The sequence below is a fragment of the Colias eurytheme genome, chromosome 3 (assembly GCF_061535395.1).
Source record: "Colias eurytheme isolate Ceu_HAF_F1 chromosome 3, ilColEury1 Martin Lab GWU primary, whole genome shotgun sequence".
Classification (NCBI taxonomy): domain Eukaryota; kingdom Metazoa; phylum Arthropoda; class Insecta; order Lepidoptera; family Pieridae; genus Colias; species Colias eurytheme.
In genome coordinates, this window is record NC_142982.1 from 610,420 (window position 1) to 626,612 (window position 16,193).

At 33.5% G+C, this 16,193-nt stretch overlaps 2 protein-coding genes across 8 annotated transcripts in view; both read left to right on the top strand.

Annotated features, from left to right (window-relative positions):
- Positions 1 to 11,187, top strand: part of Eip74EF (Ecdysone-induced protein E74) — a 169,739-nt gene extending 158,552 nt beyond the window's left edge. For all 7 annotated transcript variants that reach the window (XM_090118896.1, XM_090118889.1, XM_090118918.1 and 4 more), the window contains one exon: positions 7,451 to 11,187. In XM_090118896.1, coding sequence (XP_089975022.1) covers positions 7,451 to 7,989 — 539 coding nt within the window. In that variant the 3' untranslated portion in view covers positions 7,990 to 11,187. The remainder of the gene's footprint in view (positions 1 to 7,450) is intronic.
- Positions 11,188 to 12,570: 1,383 nt separating this feature from the next.
- Sec22 (vesicle-trafficking protein SEC22) lies at positions 12,571 to 15,239 on the top strand. Its single transcript, XM_090118959.1, has 5 exons — positions 12,571 to 12,823; positions 13,200 to 13,309; positions 13,659 to 13,779; positions 14,317 to 14,518; positions 14,962 to 15,239. Exons 1-5 carry the CDS (start codon positions 12,749 to 12,751, stop codon positions 15,108 to 15,110), a joined length of 657 nt encoding a protein of 218 aa, XP_089975085.1. The 5' UTR covers positions 12,571 to 12,748; the 3' UTR covers positions 15,111 to 15,239.
- Positions 15,240 to 16,193: the final 954 nt, after the last annotated feature.

A 16,193-nucleotide genomic window follows, 5' to 3' on the forward strand; every position in this document is an offset into this window, starting at 1 on the left:
GATGCAATGTCGCCGTGTCATTGACCACAGCGCCGCGCAAACAGTTGCAACCCCCCTCCCGCCCTCACACCCCGAGCCGACCAGCCCCCCTACACCCGCATCTCCATAACACCCCCGCCTGCATACACAAACTTTTGCCCGTTTCGGATCAAAACCGTACCGTAGACGACTACACTATCGCCTTTATATATCAACAGAAATCATTTATTAAAATTTAATCCTAGGTAGGTATTCAAATTTAAGCAGTTTGTGCGCGACCTCGCCGAGTTGCCATACATAAAACATTAATATAATTTAATAAGGCGACATTTCTAGTTACATGTGTTTACGTAAGCGGGGTGGACGAACTCTGTTCGAATCACCTTCGCGGCGTCCCAATATACAGGTTGAGGTCGAATCGACAATAAAAGTAGTTTTCGATAATACCGAAGCGAAGTCGACAAACAAGATAGGCTTTCGTCACAAGCGCGGGAAAAATGACAATGTCAAAAGAACAATAATGTCACAGCAGTGTGGCCAGTTAATAAATAATTCTCTTGTGAATTGCGCAATTGTAAAAAATTGTTTAGTATCTTCCTGAACCTGGCCCCGATCCTGACCTTCCACAATATCGAAAAGCCCAAATACATCGCAAACAAGCGTGGCGCTGTTCGATAAGTGCATCCGGGCACTATTTGCATATGAATTAAGTTTAGGCCGATAGCCTTATCAGGGGTTATCGGGCCGGCTCGGACACCTATGTTCCCGTTTTCAAAGTTATCTGTCTTATTCGTTCATTGCTTCGGGATATGTTATGAAAACAATTTTTACGTTATGTCATTAATTTAACATGCACGGAAAATTTGCATTCAATGTAAACAAGTTCAGTGTTGCCGTTTTAAATACGATTTAAAATTTTGTTTTAATCGATAACGTGTATGAATACTTATATCGCATCCTTGTAAAAATAACTGCACGTCTTTGAATGCATAAAATTTTTGTAATAAAGATTGTACGTCTACGAATTTTATTGCTGCTTCTAAAATATAAAACAGTCGTTTCCAATGCATTTACGTTGGAATAAAATGGAAATTAGATAAGTGGCAACTTCCTATTTAGATAATGACTACTGACAAATGTATACAAAAAAACTCGAATACCCGTAATCAGGCTTATCACCAATTTGAACATATGCGCTGTATCATTGTTGAGACAAAAAATGTCAGATACAAATATATATTTTTTTATTTGTTTAACATAATTCTATTTGTTATTATTCATTATTTAGTTCATTATTAAATCGTTCATTTAATTTATGAAAATATTATGTTGAATTTGTTATTTATATTATTAATAACCGACCAAATCACATTTTGTATTAAAAAGTAATAAAGGTTTTTGAACTGTTTCTAATCACACGTAAAATTATAATTTGCCACGTAATAAATTTCTTTAATCTAACGCGATAAACGAAAAACATTCTAGGTATATTTCCATAATATTCTTGTTTGCGTAAAAAACACCTATATATACAGTAAATTAAAATCAACCTTTATCAAAATATGTTGTAATTGTAATTTGCAGTAGTACGTATCACCATAATATGCATTAAGCTTTATCAGAATAATAAACGCCACAGACAACGCAAATTTTTCCTATCATTTGGTTTTTTAAATTTAAATTACTTATAAGGCAAAGGATACAAAACTTACAGCCAACTTGTTTGTCAACTTTCAACATAAGTCTGGAAATATTTTACAATAGAACAAGAGTATTATATTTCAATGTTAAATAGCAAGCAGGAAACACGATTAATTTATCAATCGATCGGCGGGATATTGTTCGATGACGTCATAAAGGATTACGCCATATTGCAAATCGACCAATGACAACCGGCTCTCGCGACATTCGTATGCAAAATCAAATATTTTATGTTGAACCACTCATTGAACTCAATAACTGTAAAAAGACTGTGAAAGAGTTTAAATTTTTTATGTGACATGAATTTCATTTTTATTATATGTACAATGTTCAAATGCTATTCGCTGCCCGCTGGTATAGTATAGGTATAGGTATAGTACAGCAACATAGGTACTGTAATAACAACACTACTTCTACTTAAAAGTTGCTAGTATTAAAAAAAATCTATCGCATATAAAGTTTCTTGACAATGCGTTAAAAAAAGTTTTTTTTTGCCAAAATTTTGACCTATTCTTATTTTCTATAAACAATAGATCCATCATCCCATAGCGAGATATCCCATACATATCGATGACCCCATTACAGTGTCGCCCTCTAGCGTTATCTTTGTTACATAAGGTGCATGCGCCGGCGCAGAGCTGACCTTACTTAACGCAGCTCTAGTTGTACTGTAAATAATATTACTACAGTTTACGTAAAATATAATTCATTGGTAGTTAGGTAATCTTTTACTTCAAACGACTGATTAGAAAGAAATGCCTGATTATTATTCTCAAGAAGAAGATAAGATGCTAATGGCATTTAATGTTTTTCTTCATTAAGTAACATTTGAATCTCGGAAATCGGAATTCTGTTAAACGCCTACAATTTTATATACATCAGCCATTCGACCGAAATGAATTTTAAATAAAATATTAAAACACATTACAAAGAATAATGTTTACATTACGTTGATAAAGAATTATCACAGAATGGAATAAAAATTAGACGCGACAATGTCACTTTGATACGCCGCAATTTATAATTAACAATTAACCTCGACAACGAAATCTAGGCATTTATTAAAGTAACGAGAGCCCGCGGCATTCGGTCCCCTGTTAGCTCATGTGCGAGCTAAAACACAAAAACTTTTAATGAGTACCTAGCAACGGCTCTAGGCCCAGTAAATTAAATCCCTAACAGCCTCTACAAACAGGGATCAAAATTAAATTCTACTGAGAGCAGATTTTCATACTATTACTATACCTATATCGTTTTCATCTCGGTTCGTGTCTCTCGAATTACTAGCGTTGTAATAAAGGCGCAGAAAATGAAGCACTCAGTGAAATCTTGTGCGGGAGACGCGGGAGTGTGTTTGTGTGAAGGTCAACTGGCGGCGTCATTTCCTGGTCATTGCACGCCTCATCCGACGTCGCGCACACACACACGCACGCACACACTAGCACAAACACGCACACCGCTTTCCGGTCGCACAGGAAAACGTCCTATGTAGCCATTGTGAGCTGTCTATGGAAGGATATGAGTGCATAAAAATTGCATTGTTTATGCATGACAATCAAACTAGAATGCCTGAATCTTGCGCGTTTTGCGAATTTAAATTTGTTTCCCTTTTTTTTAACGATTTCCTCTGGATAGGCCGAAACATGTTTTGTAAAAAAATCTAATTCATGCATAATTCAAATACATAAATGTTGTTTTTAAATATATTGAAATGGCATAATCCATATTTATTCACGTGATTTCATCTACGCAATGTGGCTTCAATAAAACTAAAAACAATATTGTCTAAAAAACAAAGCAATGTTTCGTAACTCTTGCAATGTGTTATCTCTTCCGCCAAAAGATAGAGCATTTTGTTTGCGAAATATTCGCTTTTGTTACTGAGAGGAAATGTCAATATCTCTCCGGCTTATACTTTTATCGTGATAAGAATTTGCAAACTACCTAAAAGATAATGTTTGATGCATAATATAATATTAGCAAGCTAACAAGAAATTAAGTAATTTTCCGACAGCAATAAAACGTAAAAATAAATACCTAATTCCAATTTGAAGAGCATACCAACATTTCTTGTTTTCTCGTTGACAAATAAAATAAAAGCTTGTTTTGCAACATAAATTCTTGTCCTCGACCTTAGCAACACGGAAGGTGACCTAACATTTGCCAATAAAAACTTTCGGGAAAATAATTGAAGCCAATCGTCGCTTTGGCGGAGTCCCAATTAAAAAAATGTACAGAAACAAGGGTGTTCAAACTTGCTCTTCGACTGTTTGACATTTGCTTTCTTCAAAATTCGGTTACCTAATTTAAATATTGTTCGATTTTCGAATCGCTGTCAATTGTCAAAGCGTAAGAAGGCTATCATGTTTCCTAACCGCATTGGAGCGAGACACTGTTTTATGTATACAGCAAGAGGTCTGTGGGTAACCTATTTATTACGCGGGATGCGCTCGCAACCGGTTCCTGAAGGGTTAGGGGGACGCCAAGGAATAAAACAAAGCTAAACGCCAATGGTTTAAGGTTTATATTGAAGCAATTTTCCCATAACTTAATGAGTCTAGCGCTACCCGTATACGGCGTAACCTTGATACTGCAGAACCAGTAGGATGCGGCCAATGGCTAAATATAGAACGTTATGTCGCTTTTTTCTGTTCTGTCTTCCCAGGCTCGAGAGGGATTTTATGGCGTACATGGAAACGGTTCATTAAATTGTAAATACCCGCCAATAAGACGCCTCATGCCGTTACTAAACGAGCTCCTTGTTTTGTGGAATGCAATCGAGTATATTCAGGATTAAACAAACTTAACTTTATCATCGATACTTCTAATAAAATTGCTATGTTAGCGAAATACAAGTTTCGTCAATCGTCGTCGTTTAAGGCATTGCGTAATTATAAGTATTTCCGTTTACCATTTCATAGGAAATTTAAAACAAAAACCACAAAGGAAGTCTAACGTTATAAACCTAGTTTTTCCTAAGGCTCTATTGTAAGAACTTTGTCACCAAGAAAATTTATTTATGTACCTAAGTAGTACACTTGGATCGTTTTAATTTGTAATTAACACGCAAACTTGACTGAAATAACCTAGTTTCAGCACTTCCGTTTAGTATAACGAAAAAGAACAATTACCACAAACTTTTCCTTTCATAGTTATAAACAAACAATAAAAACTTCCACAAAAATAAGCTACGATAAGTATAATATCTAAATAATATTATGTTATAACAATTTTATCACATTTCCGCCATATATCGCAAAATTAGTAAATAATTACACCTTTTGATTTGACTCATTTTATTTTCTATGTCAGTTTGATAAATAGCCTCAATTTTTAAATGAACTTGATCTTTGATGTAACTCGTATTTACATGAAACATTATCGTGCTTGGCTATTTTTATAGACCAAGATATTGAATTATATTATTATGTGCGTCAATTATTACTTATATAATACCTACTCCCTACAATCTATTTTTTATTAATCTTTAAAAACGTGACTGCTGTTATTCGCGCGCTAAAATGTCAAATGAAAAAAAATAGTCTATGGTGTTTATGACGAATTTAAGAAATAATACTACATCGTAGGCACTTATTTGATGAACGCGCACACGTGTCAATGGGGTGAATGACCGATGATAAGTCGCGCGAAAATACGCGACTTAGATAATATTATTAGAAAGAATATGGCGGATTGCGGACGCGAACATGACTTCTGTTTATCGCGCAAACTAAAAATATTATTCCATCGCGTATGCGTTACATAATATCGGTATGTTATTTACATTTTTTCTTAAAATAATATTTACAAGGAATAGATCACAGAATATAAAATTAAAAGCCAAAGAGTAGAGTAGAGATAACCTGAGAAAACCGATATTTAATATAAATTATAAAATATAACCTTAGAATATAACACATGCAAATCATCATTGAAATTATTTGACTACCTAATTCCAATATTTCTAACGGAACTACTGTAATCACTCTTGGTATAATTAATAATTCCTTATCATTAAAATTACGCCGCTAAATTACAATTTTATTGCAACTTCCTTATTTCAAAAACTGTTCCAATCGTGTTGCTAGTTCAAACAATAATTGTGGCAAAGCAAAATACGATATTGACCTGAAGAGCGTCTATTTTGATCTACAGAAAATGTTTTTAGGTCGGAAGTATCTCAGCTCGGCTCAGTTTTATGATTTTTCCGCGAATACCTCAAACAAACAGCTGTTAAACAAAGTTGGGTTTTTATTATGTCGGTACCTACATACCTAGATATAGATCATTTATGAAACTTGCATAAGTAGATATCGCTATTTTATCAGTTCTTGATAAACTGTACGTTAAGATAGATGTTGTGAAATATTGAATTACAATTTTTTTTTATTTTCATCGTACAAAGAAACTGAAATTTGAATGATACATTGTTAACATAAACTTGATTTATGATATTAACACTGTCTGATCTTTGTTAAACTTGATTTTTACGAAATGATATAAAACTTCTGTTTATTATTGTATCAATAAACAGCGCACTTCTAAATTTAAATTTCCCGCGCATGCATCTTTATTTTTTTTCTAATTGTCTATGGCTCTTACACTCGTTTACAAAGATGAAACTAACGAATAGAAATAGTTAAAATAAAATAAAAACCCAGTAAGTGATAAGCGCGTAGCAGATAGTATTAGATTGCGTCAAGCGCTTGCCTTGACCCCAATACCCGGCTCGCCGAGCCACGTTTTCCTCTATACATGTCAGTTTCACTTTCAAATAATAACATATTACACATGAAATTAATATATGTCCTGATATCTAAAGGCAGGACCGGTGCAATGAATAATATTATGTAAGATATAAAAGTTATTACACTTTGGGTAGAGACGGTTTTTTAAATAACATGTAATAAGTTTATGATAATTTTTAATTTTTAAGAAATGTGTTTGACAGGTCTTTTTGTCATAAAAAATCCTTATAAAAATTGTCATTAAATCAATCATGATGTTTCACTTCTATGATAGATTAGTTGTCTATGAAAAGAAAACGTTTCCGCACAAACAACACTGTATTGTTGGCACTAGATTGTTATCAAACAAATTGAGCTAGACTTCTCAGATGTATTCATCTTGTTATTACAACAAGAATAAACAATGTATTTTGTATTATTCATTCAATTATAATTAGTATACCTAATAAACTTTAGTATAATACTTTTGAAAAAAAAATTGAGGTTTTTTTGCATATTTTTCACTAAGATTTGGAGTGAAATTGAGCTTTCTCCTCTAGGGAACATGAATGAAAAATATGCGACAAAAAATTGTCACGAATTGAGAACCTCTTTATATTTGGGAATATTGGTTTAAAATTGAAGAACAATTTCATAAAGCAATTGCAACATTGTTTATCAAAATCAACATTCCTCTAACCCACTTTATATTACATTTTAATGGAATCCAATATCGCAGTGCATTTCCTCTTTAGATAATTACTGTTTTTGACCCAACAATAATAACTGAGTTGAGTGTCGAAGGAAAACTGGTCTTTGGAATTAAATGGACAAAATATCGAATGAACTCTACATAATACAAAAATTTATATATTTTATGTTATAAAGTCTTGAACTATTTGCTGTACATAACCATTTGCATGTAGATTTGAAAATAATTCTCCATAGATTTCCCACATAATAAAACAGAGTATTTTTAGTGAATTCATCTGTATAATATATTACAAACGTCATTATTAATGATTTTTTTTTATAATTTCCAGTGGGTGGCGTGGAGAGGGATCCGTACGCGTACGGGTACGGCGGCGGGGGGGGCGGCGTGGGGGGGCACCACTTCGCCGCGCCCGCGCCGCCGCCGCTGCCGCACGACGACCTGCCCTACTCCGTGTTCGACTTCGGCGACTACCAGCGGCACCACCACCACAACAAGCTGAAGCCCAAGAAGCGGCCGCGCACCGACGCGCCGCCCACGCCCGGCGTCAAGCGCAAGTCCCGCGAGGGCTCCACCACCTACCTCTGGGAGTTCCTGCTCAAGCTGCTGCAGGACCGCGAGTACTGCCCGCGCTACATCAAGTGGACGAACCGCGAGAAGGGCGTGTTCAAGCTGGTGGACTCGAAGGCGGTGTCGCGGCTGTGGGGGCTGCACAAGAACAAGCCCGACATGAACTACGAGACCATGGGGCGCGCGCTCCGCTACTACTACCAGCGCGGCATCCTGGCCAAGGTGGACGGCCAGCGCCTCGTGTACCAGTTCGTGGACGTGCCCAAGGACATCGTCGAAATAGACTGCTCGCTCGCGTAAAGTGCTAAGTGAATCTCTCGGGACGCTCGTTCGACACTCGTTTTTCGCTCTTACGTATTTTTCACTTATAGTAAATTCTTCTCATCATGCATTACGGTCGCTTCTAACGTAATCCGATCGATTTTGAATTTAATATATATTTACAGAGTAGGAGAGACGAAATTGATTGCTCAAACGTTTATATATCTATTTTTAGGGGAATTTCAAAAGGAACACTTAAATTTGCTAGATGTTATATGGTATGGAGTGAATTTTGTATAATGTTGAAACGAATTTTTAAATGTTTGTATTGATATTTGTATACATGTATCGTCGGCTCCGACTGTACGCAGAACTTCCTACCTCAAAACTACGCAAAAACACATACATATTATGAATATACAATTTATTCGACACAGTTTTTACAATATGCAATAAGTATAGTCTAAATAAGAGTTTTATTAAATAAATATTTACGTAAAATGATTATATTATAGTGAAAATTATCATATATCCCTCAGATGAATATGTATTTTCCTTTGGTGCTTTCGATGCATTGCATACTATGTTCTTGTTACAAATTAATCCTCTTGTTTATATATAATATAATCTATTAATTATGTAAATCAATTATCTAGCCGTTGTTCCTTTGTTGTGGCCCGACCTCTATAACTGCGACGAATGCACCTTGATGACACAACAGATTATTTATTAAATCAGTATTTTAACGTATATTTGTGACGGTTAAAGTTCGACCATAGTCCTGCGAAGGCATCGAGTGCATTCCGCAATTATTCATGGTTGTTAAGTCGTCTGACACTTATTTTTCCAGTTAAGTAAAATGTCCGACGTCTTAATGAAACCGAATTTTCAATTGATATTATTTAAGTGTTTGTGGGATTTTTAATAAATTCTACTATTGTAAGTACTGAAACCTACTGCCAACTTTCTGTTAGTAACTGATGAATAGTTTAAGTGATGGAATTCGTGCGTTAATTGTGTTAATTATTACAAATAGATGTTTACTTGTAAGTGAGCTGTTTTAGAACACGTCTAGTTTATTTCGTTTATTTAAATTTATGTTAGTACTGTTGGACGGGGATCTCGAGCCGACATTTTTTGACATATCAGAAAAATTAAATTGTCTATGGAACTTTCCACCGATCGCATTCGTTTCGCTGCATATCAAGAAAGTTCAAAAGCCGAGTAAAGAAAACTATTTATGTGATATAATTTCTATCAATATCAGCTCGAGACCCCTATTTTTGTTACCTGAATAAATATTAATAATAAATAACGATTTGTGGTCCAATGTTAATGAAACATAATACTTTTATCTAAATAGTTGATAAATAAATCGAATAAGCAGTAGTCTAGTTCGCGTTGCGTTTTATCAAACGATGCAAAGACAGACGAAACATTATATATTAATACACATACGTACAATAATGTATAGTTTTTATTTGTCTATGAGTAGAACGGAGAGGAATTGTTAGATAAGAGACGCGTCCAAATCTTGAAGATGTGGCGAAGTGCGTAGGCCGTGCACGCAAAACTGTTCCCATATGTTACGAGATATTTTTATAAAACGTTGAAATATATCATAATTATTATTAGCGAGTAAGCAACAGAACTATATCGGATGGTCGGCCTGCGCGCCTCGAGTGGAACTGATGAGGGTCCGAAGCCTTAGGGGAATCGAAACGTTAAGAAAATGGGTGCTAAGTGTGGGAGCATCGGAATGCAGACTCATACTTTAAACATACCTTCTACTTAAATATACTTTCATTGTCTGCCCAGTGTTAACATTGATCGCGAATGTTAGGGACGCCGAGTCCAGCAAACCAGTCCAGTGCCCGTTTCATGTGATTACAATAAATATAATAAAAACGTGGAAATTTTATTCGTATTTTACGTAGTTAGGCGAAATTCTCGAAAGGACTTTCTATCGGAGCTATTTTCTTGCTTTTGTAAATATAATTGTAGGTTAACTTATTTATTTTGTCTCACGTGAGAGCATGATTGCCGGATCCGCGCAATTGGCAGAAGCATCATCGTTATTAGTGTATTTTTAAAATTCTATTTAAATTCAACTATCATATAAGTACGAATATACAAAGAGGAATAACTTTCTATATATTTAGATAATTCATTTTTTAGCCCACTGCGCAGATCTCGATACCGCGTGATACATTTTTTTTTCCTTTTTAGGAAAGTTCGTTCTATAGGTTACAAATTTTATTGTAAAATATAAAATTATATAATAAATAAATTTAATAGTAGGTAATGAATGGACCAGGCGATGGCAGGGGAGCGCTCTCAGAATTTATAATTCGGCTAGTGTTGAAGAGTTACCGGTAGGCAAAATGTCAGAGCGACATATAAAATTATGCTCGATATAAAAATTAAATTTAGTCGAATTGATGTTGTTAACGAATCAAAGTTTCTAATAATTAATGTACTTAAATTTTCAATGTAAATTTTAATGGCACTTCGAAAAATTATTGTTAAAATTATTTTAATTGAGACTAGTCTTAGTATCTTAAAATTTCATTTTTAAATTATTTAACGCCGGTTCGGCAGGGGCGTGATGGAGCGGTTTCTGAATGGCCGCTGATGAAGCACAGATTATGAAAATGTAAATAGGATAATTGAACGCACACCCTCATGACCTATAGACGATGGAGTCGCTAGATAGGCTCTGTGGAGTAGACATTGTGAATTATAGCGCGGAAGCAATCAGAAGGTTAGTGAATTTGGTATAAGGGGGAGGGGGAACGTCCGAATGGGAATTACACGTTTTGTCTACTTTTTCATTATAAATAAATATACTAAATCGTTAATTAATTAATGTCCAAATTAATACGTAATTCGTAAATGTTGTGTCTTGTTTTGTCTATTTTTAATTTTATTGTAATTTACGTTTTACTTTTTGCAACGAAATTTAGAGCCTGCTTGATGCGTTAAATTCGAAAATTAATTTATTATATTCTGAGAGTTATGTGAGATAGGTAGTGATTTTGCGTTACATTTGCTTTTAGGTTATTGCAGTTAAAGTCCGTTTATTTTAATTTTAGTTGTATAATTTAACAAATACTGTATTTCTGCCCCCTAGTTAAGTTATTTTTCTATGTATAGTTAGTTATAAGTGTAAATGATTTAGCACATAAATTTGATGCATGATGATAATGTTAATAAAATATCCACAATAAAATACAACTTTATCTTTTATTATCCGCCCTCTAATATTAAGATTATTATAGTTACCCAACTGACGATTCAATGGAACCATTTTGTACAAATTGACTATTTCAACGAATTTAATGAAAATACCAACATACTGTAGATATTAGATACTAAATTAGTTTTTTTTTTATGGTCATGATGTTTTTATTAATTTGTCTGTTTGTAATGGATATACTCGAAAACTCCTGATTCGATTTTTGAAAATTTTGACACCAGTAGAGCTTCTAACAAATCATCTTCAAAAAGTAGAGAATATAATTTATTTGTCTATGAATAGAACTTTTAGGACTTTTAATTACCTACATCATAATATATCTATTTATTTCCCAAAATAAAAGCAACACAATACATACGTATATAAAGAGCTTGTTGTAACAATACATTTTTAAATTAAAAAAAGTAGTAGGACAGTTCTTTGGCATATCACTATAAATTATGATGTTACATAGGTATGTAATTTGTAAAATTAAATTGTAAAACTGACATGATTAAAAAGAGCAACTAGGTATGGAGTTTCTTGCCGATTCTTCTCCGTAGATACTGCTTTCCGAATCGGTGGTAAATGTTAAAAATATGTACTTAAGACGTTTCAAAAGTGCTTCTAGAAGAAGTCTAATTGAATAAATAAATGTTTGAGTTTGAGTTTGATGTTTCTTCGCTGAAACGACAACGATATAGAAATATCTAATAAAAATCAGAAATTACAATACGTAGCCAGTAGCATCCAGATAATTCTGCTTGCTTTTGAATTTTATAATAGGTCTACAATATTATAACTAGCTATTATTTATGTTAGTCTTATATTATTTTGTACTTTTTATTCACGGAACCAAAAAACTACTAAAGTACTACCTAATATATTATATGTCCCTTGTCGTAACATCTGAATGATATTATGTTATGCTTCCAGTTAAAGTTTTATTTGTTTATGACGATTCTCTAAAAAACAGACACCTTTAGTCTCCAGGATACACCTAACGATTTTTGCTCTAGCTACACGATTGCAATTTTACATTCTAGAATCAAGAGTTCCAATATTTTTCAACTAGTTCCAAAAATTATGCTAATTCGATTCTCGATTAATCTGTAATTAAATAACTCTTTTGTGTTCATTTATAGAGGAAGCATATTTGTGTACAATTATACTCTTCTAGCTTCAGCGTTTAACTAAACCATATTATTATGTTCTTTAAAATTTACAGTCTTAGTTGAATTTACAATAGTAAAGCATAGTTTAAGTTAAATTGTGCACCCGGACTTTAAAATTTCTCTTTTTAACCATAAACAAAAATTAAATATAATTACTGAACGCTTCTGATAGTTTCCATAGACAAGATGACGTGTAGATACTAACATGTCACATTGTCATTTGTATTGACGTGTAAACCGAACTGTCAAAATCGTGCAATAATTCCATTTGTTTCCAAAGAAATAAATAATGAGAAGGAAAAAATAAAGGGAAAGTGTACAAATAACGTTGAATGTGGTTAATTAATTTATTTTTATACAAAGAGGACTATTAAAGTATATAAAAATGGTGTTAATGACTATGATCGCCCGGGTCGTAGACGGCCTGCCTCTAGCAGCAACAATGCAAGAAGATGAACAGGTATTTAAATTGAACACTGAAATTAATTATTTGCAATTGATTTATGTTACAAAAACCTGTTTATAACAATCGCATGTCTTCGTTTCATAACATATACGTTCTTGGCACAATATCCATTTATTACACATTACAATATTATTACCCAAATATATTTGCATTTTTTAATTTTATTTTTGCTTTTTATTTAATTTGTTACATCTCCTCAAGAACTACACACTAAAAAGTTATGAAAGAAATCTTATAAGAAAATAACTATCATATTTTTATACCAATTAATTCATGAATTTCCTAGTTAAAGTCAAAAATAATAAAAAAAAATTTTTGCAACTTCGTCTATACTATAGACTAACTATTTAACGGCAATGGTAATTTGCAGAGCGGCTGCAATATCCTGGAGTATCAGAACCAAGCCAAAATGCTGTTTAGGAAGTTAAGTCCGCAGTCTCCTGTTCGCTGCTCCATTGAAACTGGCCCTTATCTTTTCCAGTGAGTTGAGGCTTTGGTTCGCTTTTGGTTAACTTTATTTGCGATTCATTTTATTTTTTAACATCTGATAATAATTTGTTGTATTTTTTTCAATTCTAAAAAATAATTTAGTTTTTTTTGTAGCGGTTTATTTATTTGCAATTTATTTTATTTTGTAACATCATCTAGTAATTTATTAATGGAATATGTTTTAAAATATGTATATATTATTTCTGCCGTTAACATTCATATATTGAAACCAAAAAAATAACAAGATTACTTAAATTATAGAAAAAAATTGATTCTACAGCAAGAAAAGTTCGGTTTTTGTTACCACAAAATATACTGAAACATTCAATCCATTTTTCAGCTATTTGATAGAGAATGAAATATGTTACCTGGTGCTCTGCGAACGGAATTACAGTAAACGACTAGCATTCAGTTATTTAGAGGAAATCGCACAAGAGTTCTATCAGCAGTACGGCAAAAGGGTAAGTTTTGTTTGTTTTTAGTTGTTGTAAATGATATTGTACAGTGAATTTATCCATACAAAAATATTTGTCAGAAAAAATTACAATTAATTTATGTTGAAAGTGAAGAAGTATGAAATAGTTTATCTGTGACATCATAATATGCTAGTAGTGAAACTGTCCCCAAATATTGTGCAACTTATTCATCTAATTAGGTCACAATGTGTTGATGATTTCACAAGATTATAAATGAATAACAAATAATACAAATTGTTTATGGCACAATGACAAGCTATACTTCATATTAAAATTTTAAATTAAGTACAGTGCAAAAGTATGTCTGTTCGTTCCATGTTTTAACAGAGCATAAACCATTTTAATGGTATGATTTTGTGTTAGAAGTTAACTGATTGACTGACTGTGTTAGAAGAATAGCCTGTGCACACTTAACGATTACACAAATATTGGAGCTTGAAATCTTTGAACAATATTCACATCACATATTGTATCAAATATATAACTTTAGATTTATGCTAATAGTTTTGAAAACTAATCCAGGTTAACACAGTAACCCGCCCTTACACGTTCATCGAGTTCGACACGTGGATGCAGCGCGCGCGCAAGCAGTACGCGGAGGGCGGAGCGCGAGCCCGCCGCGCGGGGGGCGCCGCCGCACAGCTCGGGGGGCAGCTGGGCGACGTGCAGCGCATCATGATGCAGAACATTGACGACGTGCTGCAGCGCGGCGCGGTGCTGTCCGGTGAGCGGGGGATATATAAAAAAGAGGGGGATAGGTCAAGAGAAAAAGAAAGGGGGAGTTTTGACAATTGCGATGGAAAATGGACGCTATGCTGGCCAATGGAATTAGAAATGGGACAATTCTAAGTTAATAAGAATTATGGAACCTTTATACCTACCTTTTCGCCTCTTTGGTACAGTGGTTGACGCGTGAGCGTAACACCGAGGGGTTCTGGGTTCGATTCCCAGTGGAGACGAAGTAAAAAAAATGTCTCGGTCTGGCAGGACACAGAAGGCTGATCACCTACTTGTCCCTAAAGAAAATCGATCAGTGAAACAGATTTATAATGCATCTGCCCCTTACCCCACTAGGGGACATGGGACTTCACTTTATACCTTACCTTTCAGCTCATAACTGAAGTACAATAAAAAAACTGATTTTAAAACAATCATTTTCTATTCCAGAACTGGACACGAAAACGCAGAACCTATCAATGATGTCGCAGAAATACAAGAAAGACGCGACATACCTCAACACCAAGTCGATGTTGGTGAAAGCGACCGCCGGCGCAGTGGTGCTGCTCGTGTTCGTGCTGTACTTCTGGATATTGTAGGTTCGATAAACGTCAGTGGATTTGTAGATGAGTTGGATTTTGTATGAATTAATTATATTAGGTATACATAATGGTATTTTTTTACAGCACATGGGAAATGGCATTTGACTATGTTTCGTTTTTTTTTTTTCTTAAAAACTGCTTCTAGTCTAAACATTATTAAATTTTATGTTATTACATGCTTGTTTATAAAAAATTCTAGCAACCCAGTGACTTAGTGAAAGATAATATATAGAATAATTTATGGTTTTTCTCATTGACTGAACCTAAATTTATCCTAAATGATGTTAAGGAAAGTTTTTAAATGCATTCCATCAATACACCTACGGTTTGTTTCACAAATGATTATTTTGCAATTTAACATTTAAATAAAAGACATAGATTAACGTAATCAATAAGTATTAAAAAATAGTATTTTTAATATCTACAAACCATTGCTATATTCTATCAATATTGAGACAAAATCTCATTGTTACTAAAACAAACTGTATATAATTTCTTCTAGATTGTAGAACATTTTGCCAAAATTGTAGATAAATTATAATTTATTATTAGTAATATTTTTTTCCACGAAAGAATCTACTAAAGATAAAAAAATATGTTACAATATTGTATACTATACTACAATTTTTTTTTAATTTTGATTCCAAAAAATTGTTACTGTTTGAACATTTTGCAATATAATCATTTGTCTTGACCGTTAAATAAAAAGAAATATAATTAAGTTGACAAAGCACACTGCAAGTTGCAGAAAAATGGCTTGATGGTGAATGTGTCCCAATTATTTTTATATCCTGCGGCAGGTGGGGGAATGTTGTAAATGTTTACATCTCTTGTTATTAAATATATTTATTTAAGATGTAATAAATGCCTTCTTTTCAAATTTTGTTGTTTTATTTATAAATCATCACAATTTTTATTTGATGAATGTTTTTTTTTATTTAAAGAAAAGATTCGAAAAAGTCCTGGTTACCGGTCTGACACATTGCTTTATCATAACAGGTTAGAAGATGCTCAATAATATTTTTAAGCTATTGCATAGCTTTTATCACAGACTTTGAGCGCGGTGACCGAATGTAAAAA

Excerpts from the sequence above, each read along its gene's own strand:
- Sec22 (XM_090118959.1), top strand. The coding sequence starts at position 12,749 with ATGGTGTTAATGACTATGATCGCCCGGGTCGTAGACGGCCTGCCTCTA. Across the intron at positions 13,310-13,658 it reads ACTGGCCCTTATCTTTTCCA|CTATTTGATAGAGAATGAAA; the intron begins GTGAGTTGAGGC and ends TCCATTTTTCAG. Across the intron at positions 14,519-14,961 it reads GCGCGGCGCGGTGCTGTCCG|AACTGGACACGAAAACGCAG; the intron begins GTGAGCGGGGGA and ends TTTCTATTCCAG.